Source organism: Gambusia affinis, linkage group LG12, assembly GCF_019740435.1.
Source record: "Gambusia affinis linkage group LG12, SWU_Gaff_1.0, whole genome shotgun sequence".
In the NCBI taxonomy this organism is placed as follows: domain Eukaryota; kingdom Metazoa; phylum Chordata; class Actinopteri; order Cyprinodontiformes; family Poeciliidae; genus Gambusia; species Gambusia affinis.
In genome coordinates, this window is record NC_057879.1 from 10,046,536 (window position 1) to 10,058,338 (window position 11,803).

Here is an 11,803-nt window from a genome sequence, read left to right on the forward strand (position 1 = left end):
TGTTCAATTTTCTTTCAAAGGGAATTTTAGGGTCTCAAATTATGCCACTCTTATTTGTTCCCCATTATTAGCTTTTTTTCCTCCACTGAATACATGTGCTTAGAGTGCACATTTTTCAAAAGTTTTTATAGTTTATTTTAGTGCTGCTGCAATTAAAAGAAATATATTTTAATTCACGCAAACAAGTAAGCAAATCCCAGTTCACACGATGTCCAGGAGTCCCTCATGTTTTATTGCACAATAACCCAACTTTCCAGGGGGATGAAGCAGGAAGACTACAGTAACACAAAAATACTTTTAGTATACATTGATTGATATCTCATAGCACATTTCTCTTTTGCATTTTGCTGAGCCCCAGACTGGTCTCAAATCGCATGTCTTATCATTTCCCCAGTGCCTTCAATATCACCAATCTAAATATGGTTGCTGTTATATTTTTTTAAAACTGAATTTCTTCTGGTTTTTAAGACATTACCACAGACCGTTTCTATTCAGCTCAGCTCATGAGTGATGCATTTACACGTGGAGTGAGGCTATTTCCTAATGCACTTTTATGATAACAGAAGAGACATCATCCAATTAGAATGTAAACACTTTTCATGCCTTCAACACTTTTTTAGAATAAGTTAGTGTCATTTTATGAACTACGACTCCCGGGAAATCCCCCGCCCCTTGACATGTGTGACTGATGCAACGCGTCTCCCTTTACTGACCAAGGAGGAACATGATTTAATATTCCCTCTACAGAAAGCAATGTAAAAGCTGTACCTGGAAACTTAAAAGCTTCAGATTATAGACAGGGACAGTGGTAGAGGTGACAGTCGCCCTCTACTTGTCAAACAAACAAACAAACAAACAAACAAAAAAAGGAGTATTCACAGCTAGACTTTGTCGATCTTCTTAGGTTCCTATTCATTTGCAGAACTACTGTTCGTTCACGGTTTAAAACCAGCTAAATACATTGTGCAGGGGGCATAATAGGGGATTTATAGGTAGTGAATATGTCTCTTATTATACTGCAGTAGCATGCTGAATCAGTTATATCCTGCTACATTAGCTTGTGTCTTAGTATTTTATAAGTTTCTGCCACTGACATAAAAAGTCAGGCTGGTTAGTTCATTTTCTGAGTGTCAGTTCATTCACATCTCAGCACTGGTGAATACACAGTTTTTAATCTAACCCCACTCTGAAATGAGTTCCTCCCAAATCCACTTTTGTGGGCAGCCAATAACGTAGTTTTGTTTTTGTTTTTTTTTCGTTGTTGGTTTTCTTTTTTTAATCAAGTGCTTTAACAAAGAACCATGAGGAGAAAGCATCTCTTTCCCTTCAGGATCGTCCATATGAAGTGCAAAAGTTCAGTATTACTATGATTAATCTTGTTTTTAGAGTGCTTGTGTGAGCTTGATTTGCATTATTTCCCTCGCTACCGCCCGGCACTCATACGATGGTCTCGTCAGTCATTTTCTTGGTCGACTTGGTCGGCACCGAACGCTGGGTGGTGTGCGCCCCCTTCATGTCGGGCATGAGCAGGCGAACTTTCTGATTGGTCCTCCTCCACTCCGAATACAACTGACAGTGATACCGAAACGACACCTGAAGGTCGGGCGACAAAGAAGAGGAGGTTGGCCACAACAAACAGTGAAAGGAGATTAAAAGACGTGCCAATAAAATTGACAAAGATGTTTCAGACACAGCATGATGGATGTAACACAGAGAAAGGAAAATAAAGGCTAACTTTTAAAAGTGAATTCATAAGTATGCTTTACAAAGTTTCTCCTGGCTGCTTTTTATGCACCCAGTTCAGTAGATGTGAAGGAGAAATTTGGCTTCTGATCTCAGCAAGCTATGCATTTCTGTTCAGGCATGTAGATTCTGGAAAGCTCTAAATGATAAGCTGCACATAAGGTCCTGCTATCCTTCCCTCATCATGTTTTAAGAGTTCCCCACTTAAAAAACTGTAGAACAATCTCTTCGGCAGGACAAACGTCAACATAACCTGTTGGGATTTTATGTAAGAAAAAAAATATATATATGTATATATATATATATCAACATAAAGCAGATACTAAAGTGAGTGAATTTGATTTCTAAATAAAAATCTAAAGCACTGTATCCATACACACTTAGAACCCTTTACTTCAACAACCCTAAATAAAATCCAACACAAGCAGCTGCCTAAAGAAATCAGCCAATTAGTAAATTCAGTTCATTTGTGTGTAATTTAACACTTTATAACTTTAGAAAAACTGCAGAAATCCACAGCTCAAATTGGAAAATCTATTTACAAAATAACTATTAGTCATGCAATACACACTCCAGCCCTTTCTGGAGCAGAAAATCACTGTTGGGATACAATAAGAAGTAATTTATTTTTTTATTTAGCAAAAAGCTGTGTAAGTAACACAACCAACCCATGGAAGAATGTGATCTGGTCAGATGAGAGTAAAATCAAATAACCTTGCCCATATTTAAAACATTACATTTGGCAGAAAACTAACACTGCACAACACCTTCAACACACCGTCGCCAATCTCAGATATGATGGTGGCAGCATCATGCTGAGGGGAAGGCTTTCTTCAGAAAAACTGGTCAGTATGGATGGGAAGATGAATGGAGCCTCATAAAAAGCAATCCCAGAGGAAAATGTCTTAGAGACGGCCAGAGACTTGAGATCTAGACGGAGCTAAACATCCACCACGTTACCATGGAAACATTTCAATTAAGGCAATTGCACATTAGAAACGGCCCAGTAAAAGCTCAGAACTAAACACAACTAAAAGTTTGTGGAAGCAGAGATGTTTTCTGACTGAGCTTGAGCCACTTTGCAAAGAAGTTTGTGAAAAAATGTAATCTGTACTCCAACCTGCTTAGAGACAGATGCCAAAAGAATTAATTGCAACACCAAGGGGCTCTAGAACAGGGATGTCCAAAGTCGATACTCGAGGGCCGGCATCCTGCTTGTTTTAGTTCTCTCCCTGGTTTAAAGCACCTGGATCAAATGATGGCTCATTAGAAGCCTACAAGAACACTGACATGCTGAAAAGGTTGTTGGTGGCACCATGGAGAGAACTAAAACGTGCAGGATGCCGGCCCTCGAGGACCGACTGTGAGCACTCATGGTCTAGAAAGTACAGCCACACAGGAGTCAAATACAAATGCATGCCTCACTTTTTAAATTTACTTTTGCAAAAAGAACAAGTCAATTAAATGTATTATTTTCTTTTTAATAAAATACAATTAAGCTTGTTGCTATAACATGAAAAAAATAAAAAAGGTTTTGAAACATTTTTGCAAGGTACTGTTGACAAAATCTAGAAATTAGTTTTACATTGTCATTCAGAGGACTTTTTTTTTTTTTATTTACCTTTATTCATACAGGATCACAAGATCTCATTTATAAGAGACCTGTTTTGATTAAAAAAAAACAAAAAACTAAGCCAATAAAATACGAGGTAAAAACAAGAGCAAGTTTCACAAAGATTTCTCTTCATGTCTTAAACACCACAGAGTAAGAAAACGGCTATGTGGCGATAATGATGGACAGTTCACCTGTTACAGTGGCGAGTGAAAACCATAGTTACCAGTGTCCAGAGGATGTAGATGGTGAAGAGGGCGATGGTTAGGGCAATAAGTCCAACAGCCTCCAGTCTGCTTTTCAGCTGCAGATGGTCCTGGGCCCCCCTGAGACACAACCACCCGGAAATAGCCGCCAGGGGCGTGATGAGAAGGAAGCAGGCCATGTCACACAGCAATGTGCGCTTCTCACTGCGAGGGCCGGGGTCCTTCAGCCACTGAACGGCAAAATGAAGAGCTTACTGGTGTAATTAAAACTTAGCGGTAGTAGACAATATCAGTTAAGAAAATATAAATCTAAAGGAAGAGCTTTGACGAATATCTCTGTGTGATGTGAACTGGTCATTTTATAAAATATCTGTTCTCACTGTGAAGACAACAAAGTGCCGCAATGCTAAATAACAAACGAGATTATCTTCTAGTAAACAGAGAAAAGAAGATATCAAACATATCCATCGCCGCATCCCCTCCTACCTGCGTCAGTGGTTGCGGTCTCCTTTCAATGGTGAACTCTGTGTGACAAAGTTCACAGTAGCTGGTGTTAGAGGACGACAGCCACTTTTCGAGGCAGCTCTTGTGCACTTTTCCCAGCGTACCAGTGCAGTCGCAGGGTGAGAGCAGCGTCTCCCCTCCAGCTCCCTCATGACAGATCCGACACATCCCCACATCGCTGAGCGCCGACATGCGACCGCATGGGACGGAAAGGGAGAAAAAAAAACAAAAAAAACCAATAATAATGTGAGCCACATTTCACTTATTTACAGGATACACTCTGGAGCCACATGCTAGTTTTATACTCACCTCTGCAAGCTCACAGCTTTGACAACAGTGGAGAGTGGGCGGCCATCTTTAGCCGTAACCTTGGCAACGTACTGGGCCTGTGTAGTAGAATCAGACTCTTCTGAATGCTTAGAGGCATCGGGCTCAGTGTTCTCAGAATAATCGCAAAGGGATCCGGGGAGCTGGCAGCACCCTGACGAAGACATGGTTCATCCGGGGTTGAAAGTGATGAAAATACTGGCAGAGGCCGGCACTGGCTTCAAATGAAGAACTGATCCTGAACTGGATTTGAAAGATTCAATCCCCCAAACTTCTCTGATCCACCTACAGGGAAAAGTCCCAAGATATTAACAACATAAAAGCCGATGTCACATGATTATGTAAAAGAAAAGAAAAAAAAAAAGACAGATTCTTGTGCCTTTTAGTCACTTCTTCACTCACACTTCTCAGTTACAGTGTCATCAGTTTTAGGTTTTAAATTGGAAACATTCTTTTGCAAGGATGCTATTATTTTACAATTTCAATAATAAAAAAAAGTAGAAACAGGAATTAGGTGATTAAGTTTGAATTTAATGTGATTTTCCTCTAATCTACACAGAATCTAAATTTCAGAAGCAGTTCATCTCAAACTTACTCATACCCCTAGAAGATTTAAATTCAGTTCAGTTTATCTATTTAGCACCAATTCACAACACATGTTATCTCCAGGCAATTCGTAAAAAAATTGTTTCTCTCAGTCATTCAATTTTGATTCAAAATATGTTATTTATGGGCGTGCTGTGGTGGCGTAAGCGAAAGCGCCACCCACGTTTGGTGGGTTCTCGATGCGGCCGTCGCGGGTTTGACTCTCGTACCCGGCAACATTTACCGCATGTCTTACCCTCTCTCCTTCCCCCTTGCCTGTCAGCCTACTTTCATATAAGGGACACTAGAGCCCACAAAAGACCCCCTGGAGGGGTACAAAAAAGTTATTTATTTTTGTGTGCACCTGCTTTGTTTTCTTAATAATTACTTTAGCTGTCAGAAACTGACAGAGCAAAAATGTGACCACAGAAGCATAACTTTATCCACTAGGACTTCTCTTTAAACAGCTACACACTGACCAAAGACAAATACGAATCAATTAATAATTCAAGGTCTGAAAATCAGGGTTTCTGCCAGTCTATTCTAATCCTGGCGGGCCTCCAGGCTTTACTTGTGTCCCCACCAGGCTTAGCATTTCTTATTTATTTAAGTCTTTTTAAAATGTTTGCATTTTGTAAGACTTTATAGTTAATGTTCAGATATTCATCTTCCAAGTTTCCAATAACACACAATTATCAAGAGATATTTTCAAACTTCCTGTCAACTTCAAACATTTTTTAACACAAAAACATGACGGGCCGCTAGATGAATGACTGCTGAGCGCCCAACCGCCGAGCTTAGCAAGTTTTCTGGGGGAAACCTTGTGGAAAAAATAGAAAAAAAACCGCTACTGGTAAAAAATAAATATATATATATATATATATATATATATATATATATATATAATAAAAAATGAATTTGTCGTGAAGCCCTACACTTTCCTGCATTTGCATATACAAGGTAAAACTGAAATCCATAAGCCTGCGGATATCTTCATTTTGTGTGTTCCTTGGGAAAACTCATAAAAATGCTTTTGAAGGCATAGAATTCTGTATTAAAATATTATTTTCTTTCAAATTAATACCAGTATTAGTTAAATACAAAACAGCCATTGGTCATGCATTTTTTAAATTAACATCTAATGCAGTTTGAGCAATCAGGAAATTGGCTCCAACATGCATTCCTGTTTTTATTTTTCTTTCTTTCTTTCTTTCTTTCTTTCTTTACTTTTAGGGCTTTAAGATGATCAATTTAAAAAAAATTTCATAGAAATCCTTGTGTATTAAAAAAAAGGAGTTTGAATGCAAGTTCAAAAAAAGCTAGAATAAAATTAAAACCAACCACCCCACAAAAAACACCCATAAACTAATCCAAGAATCAGAAGGAGAGGTGAATGTGGGCTATCTGGCTATAAGATCTATTAATGCCTTCACCCACATAAGGAATGTTTGACAGTGTAGTGGGAGTGTTTGTTTTTCAACTGAGTTCCTGAGGTCTTGGTGGTCGTGTCAAAAACAACATGTAAACCTGTAATTTATCTACAATAACCAACAAGATGTTAAAATTACATTCTTAAAATGCTGTAGGAATCGAACAAGTAAACAACTGACTAGAATTCATGATAAACTAAACAGGATTGCAGGTTTTACTTCAGTTCAATGCGACATACTAAGAAAAAAAAACAACATTAGGCTTTATCAACACACTAAAAGGCGAGAAAAAATAAATAAATCTGAGCGATTAGTATCTACATTTTGAGTATATATTACGCGGGTGGCCGTAATAAATAACACACCCATCGTTAATTATGCTCAACTGACAGTAGCTTTGGTGTGGAATAACCGATAATAATATAAGTATTTAAAGACGATAAAACATCATGTCTTATTTGGGTAGTTATTTACAATAGAGCAAATATGTTATGTGGCTGTCAAAAAAATTATGCTACTAAAGTGGAAAATATGACTTTATTGTAAATACTCACCCGACGGCCTGCCTTTTCTTCGATTGGCCTTGAGCTAACTGGACAGCCCTAGCTACGATTTATGACTCTGAAGCTGCAATTACGAGGGGATACAGACGACGACCATATGCAGTGTACCCTCCCCATGACAGGCAGTTCGGGCCACTGGATTGGATTTGATTAGAAAATGTAGAATAAAATCCACCCGATTCTGCCAGAATCGCTAGACACAGCTAAAGGGGCTAGCTTGTTAGCAACGAGCAAGCCTCGGCACTCAGCTGTGCACTGGTCATGTGACCCTGTGCTGCCTTCACTGTCATTTGTGATGTCGGAATGATGAATATAGTAAATCAGTCAATAATATATCAAAGGAACTCAAAAAAATGATCGAACAAAGTTCAATAAGAATGTTGCAGCATCCCGCTTTCTTATTATTTTATTTATTTGGATTGATGTTTTCATAAATTGTATCAACATACGAAGAGTAAATCATACCTACTTTATTCTTCTTTGAAATGACCAATAAGGTTAAATTGTCATTATTGCTATGTTTACTGTATCTGGAATGTTTTACTTTATCTCCAATATTTAACGCAAAAGGAAACTTTTCTGAAGATTAAATTTGACATCTGATAAACATTGGCAATAATATTAAACATCAAGGATAACTTTAAGCATTATCCGTTAATATATCAGGATTTTAGTTTTATTTTATCTTTTCTCTCTCACCAGACGGGTTCATTTTATTCAGAACGTTTTTTTCCATTGCAAAACCACTAGGGGGAAGCAATCATTCAGGCTTCGTGAATGAATGCATTCATTAACGTGGTGCTTTTCTACTCTATACAGTCATATTCAATAAATCAAAAATATTCTTTCTGATTCGGCTCAATAGCCAGATTAAAAGTATCTTTTGGAGATAACATCCTTTAGGTATTAAATATACTTCTAATACTGTTTCATTTTTTTCCTACTGTAATATTAAAAGTCAGTTTTTTTTTACTGTAAGCAGGACATATAAATACATACATACAACATTTTTAATTACCTAAAATTCATAAAATTGAGATAATTTAATTTTAAGACTTCTAGAAGCCCTTGGAAAACCCTGTACAACAATAATACAAATACAACTTATGAGTACTGAAATATATTCAGTTCATTTTAGGTAAATGATTTTTGACCATCTGTGTTAGAAAAATGCCTTGTTGTATAATAATGTTATTTTTACCATGTCACTGTTTCTATTTCTGTCACTTTTGGTTCCTTTGATCCCAAACACAGATAATGAATGAGTTTGTTTAAGGTAAGTTTAACCTCTGCACACACACACACACACACGCACGCACACACACACACACACACACGCACAAACACACACACACACACACACACACACACAAATGAACAGGTATTATGGGAAATTGTGAATGCCCCTCCCAGCATGCCTCTTATTAGTTAGAGTTCACCTATCTACTGAGTCAAAGTCCAACACAAATCATGAGATGCTGCATCTCCACATGTGTGGGATATCATGGGACATCTGTTAGTGAACTTTAACTGGGACCACCAGAGAAATGCACTGGCAAATCATTAACACAGCACAGTCAGGATATTGTATTGGTTCACCAGGATTTGAACTTGTAGAAATACTACTGTTAATAATAATAAACACATGAAGCTCATTAAAGGAGATGTATGATAAAATGTATTTTGTTCTGGGTTGTTGTTGAGTTATTTGTAAATGTCACAAAACATTATATGAGTAACTTTCAAAGAGTCAGAGAAGACCTTAGATTACATGGTCATCACATAGATGTACTTTTTAATGTTATTCTGGACAAATTGTGGCACCATATAGGTATAACCATGTGCTCTGAACATATTTCAGTCTACATTCTGATGTGTAAACTTGAGCATAATCTAAATCTATAAAAATTAGTTGGCGTATTATTGAACTGTGCTGTCCCCTTACACATTCCTTATTGTCTCTTTTTTCCAAAAAATGCATCAGAGGTAAACTGAGAAAATACAAAATACAGTGTTCTTCCATGATCTGATCTGTGTGACTTTGATGCATGTCATGAAATAGTTTTGTAAAACTTTTGCCGTGGCCGTTGCTCAATGTTTATTGAAGTTCCACAGCCAAAGAGAGAGAAAAAAAAGCAGAGCAAATCAAGAATGTACATTTATTTTGAAGAGAAAAATGTACATTGAATAAACGTTAGAGAGAGACAGATTGCATAACTTATTCACAGCGTTTGGCTTTCAATAACAGCTTAATTCAGGTACTTCACTTCCATCTCGTGATCTTTTAAGCTTCATTCTCGTGAGAGACTAATCAAGTTTCTCTCATTATCTGGTGGGGTCTTATCCTTATACTTATTTGTGCTCAATCTCATGAGAAAAAGCTTTACTCATATTTATATTCATTTAAATACTTCAGCTTTTATTTGTTAGGCCCGTTTATTTACTTATTAGGGACAGTTAAAGGCAGCCGTTTGTGTCATTGTGATGCAAACGGTTGTTTAAGAAAGCCTATAATTAACATTTCAAAGTTGCTGATTTGTCTACTTATTTTTTATATATAAATTTGTCAGAGGTCTCAACTATATACACAAAACGTAAATTTTATTGAATTTGAATCGATAGCATTAGTCCTTTATGTGTCCATCAGAGTGCTTGTAGTGTTTTGGACTTTGACCGCACACTGACTGTATTGATTTTAAAGACTAAACTATTCCCTTAGTACAAAACAAGGCAAAACAGACAAACAAAATGTCTAGTCTTTTATAAGATTTTAATAGTGTATAATTTATTTTAAAAAAAAACTTTATAGCTGTACACACACATGTTGTTGTCACTTCCCTAGTTTTGACATCTGTGACAAAAATCAAATCTGATAGCACCTGTTGAGGTACCATAAAACTCTTTCTAAGCATTATTTTCCTGAGTGCATCAGCAACATTTTTAATTATGCATGAAAACATTATATCTTTTTTTCTTAAATTTTCAGAAATACTATTATTACCCAATTTTTATGTGGTTTTGGACATTTTCCAGGACGGATATATTTTTAGGAAATATATTTATAATATTCTTCTTTTAAAATGTTGATTTTGGGGCCATTCCATGCATTGCAGTTCACTCATTGATGAGAGAAGCACTGACCCCTGTAATTTCACTCTTCTGACTGTTGTGTCACGGGACTTTGCTAATGGACCATATTAAATTATTGGTCTTGATAGAACAAATAAGGAAAGTGAAGCCATGCACATGATTTCAACTTGACATGCAATCATGTGAAAAATTACACATCTCTGACTGAAAAAGTTCACTTAATGTTTCAGTAATTAATTATTTTATCCTTTTTCAAACAGTGATAAGAGAAATAAGTTTTAAATTGTGGAATTTCCCAAAACATGCCAAAATATGTCCAACTCTTCTGTGATGTAACTCAATAAACTTTGAACTAAAGTCAACATCTACCAAAAATTAAGCAACTTTTAGAGTTGTTATTTAGCATATTGTACCAATCGCATTTTTTTCTTTGACACAATGTGAGCAGTAATCATTTTGATGTACTTTTTTGGTTCAGAATTTCAGATTTGAATTCTGAAATTCAGGGCATGTGAAAGAGCATGTGAGTGGCTGTGAATACTTTTTCCGTGTTATAACATCTTCCATGTTTTACTGATGACACGAGGTTCTAGTAAACACAAAACATATCTACTGTAACTGGTAAATTAACTGAATATTTTCATGCAAATTCAGATAAAAATGACTAACGTGTATTTACATTATTATAGTAAAACAATTTTGCTCTAAGGTTCTTTTTAGACTACTTTGTACATTTTCAATGCAGATCATAAATAAGGAATCTCCCTCTCCAGACAAATGTACTTTGCACTTTTTGTTTTAAACACACTTCCCCTGTATTGACAGAGACAGCATTTCATGTTGGTGTTTTGAAATATTTGCAACGCAGATGGGGTTTAGTGAGAAAATATGACTTCCTTTAGTCAGTTTGGAGACTTCTAGCTATCCACAATTGTTAACAGAGCTTTATAGAACCCACATGATTTTGTCACACATCTCAACATTTTATCATTTGCAAATTTAAAGCCCGGAGTCTAAGCTGTGTGGATGCATCTTATAGTTGATGGAGGTTATTTGTTTGACTTCATTTTAAACTTCCTTTTCATAGCATACATTTAGCATTTAGCCTCTCTAAATAAGACGGACACTGTCTGAGATTTTCAGGTTCAATCAGCTCTTTTAATTGAATATAAATTAAAGCTAAGAAAAGGAAAATCCAGCTCATCTAGCAGCAATCATTTTGTGCTTTAACGCACAAATCCTGGTACTAGCTTTGCCTAAGATATACAAGTACAGGCCATTTATGGTTGCTCACATTCCAAAACAGAGCAAAAGATTGAAATCAGGCAAACATTTAAAGTTACAAATTTGAAATGTTTGCACAAGATTTTCATTTGGAATTGCTTTGAATTTAGTACCATCTATTAATTTCCATCAATTGTGCATTCTAATTAAAATTTCTCACAGCAAAATGTTTCCATTTTACCTCATGACTGGTGTGTTTGAGGTGAAGTGAGTACTAGTTTGTCCCCAACAGGCAAAAAAGTGCAATTTTGGTTTGATCTGATTTTATTCTTTCACATGTTTGCTGTGTCCTCTGCATCACTTTGTGGCAAACCTTACTTCTTATATCTTGGATGTATAAAATAGTGAGGTTAATATAAATGGGCTCTGTTCATGAATTCTGAAGCTCCCATTGGATTTTATTTTGGTAGATTGGAGTTAAGGGAACTGAATAGAAATGTGAAATTTTCAAATATTCAG

General features: G+C 36.3%; 1 protein-coding gene across 1 annotated transcript; it reads right to left on the reverse strand.

Moving 5' to 3' along the window:
- Nucleotides 1–211: 211 nt before the first annotated feature.
- LOC122841118 (E3 ubiquitin-protein ligase MARCHF2-like) lies at nucleotides 212–7,255 on the reverse strand. Its single transcript, XM_044134145.1, has 5 exons — nucleotides 6,962–7,255; nucleotides 4,375–4,677; nucleotides 4,048–4,243; nucleotides 3,582–3,791; nucleotides 212–1,593 (listed from the first exon to the last, which is right to left on the reverse strand). The coding sequence occupies exons 2-5, from the start codon at nucleotides 4,557–4,559 to the stop codon at nucleotides 1,438–1,440; spliced, it is 747 nt and encodes a 248-aa protein (XP_043990080.1). The 5' UTR covers nucleotides 4,560–4,677; nucleotides 6,962–7,255; the 3' UTR covers nucleotides 212–1,437.
- Nucleotides 7,256–11,803: the final 4,548 nt, after the last annotated feature.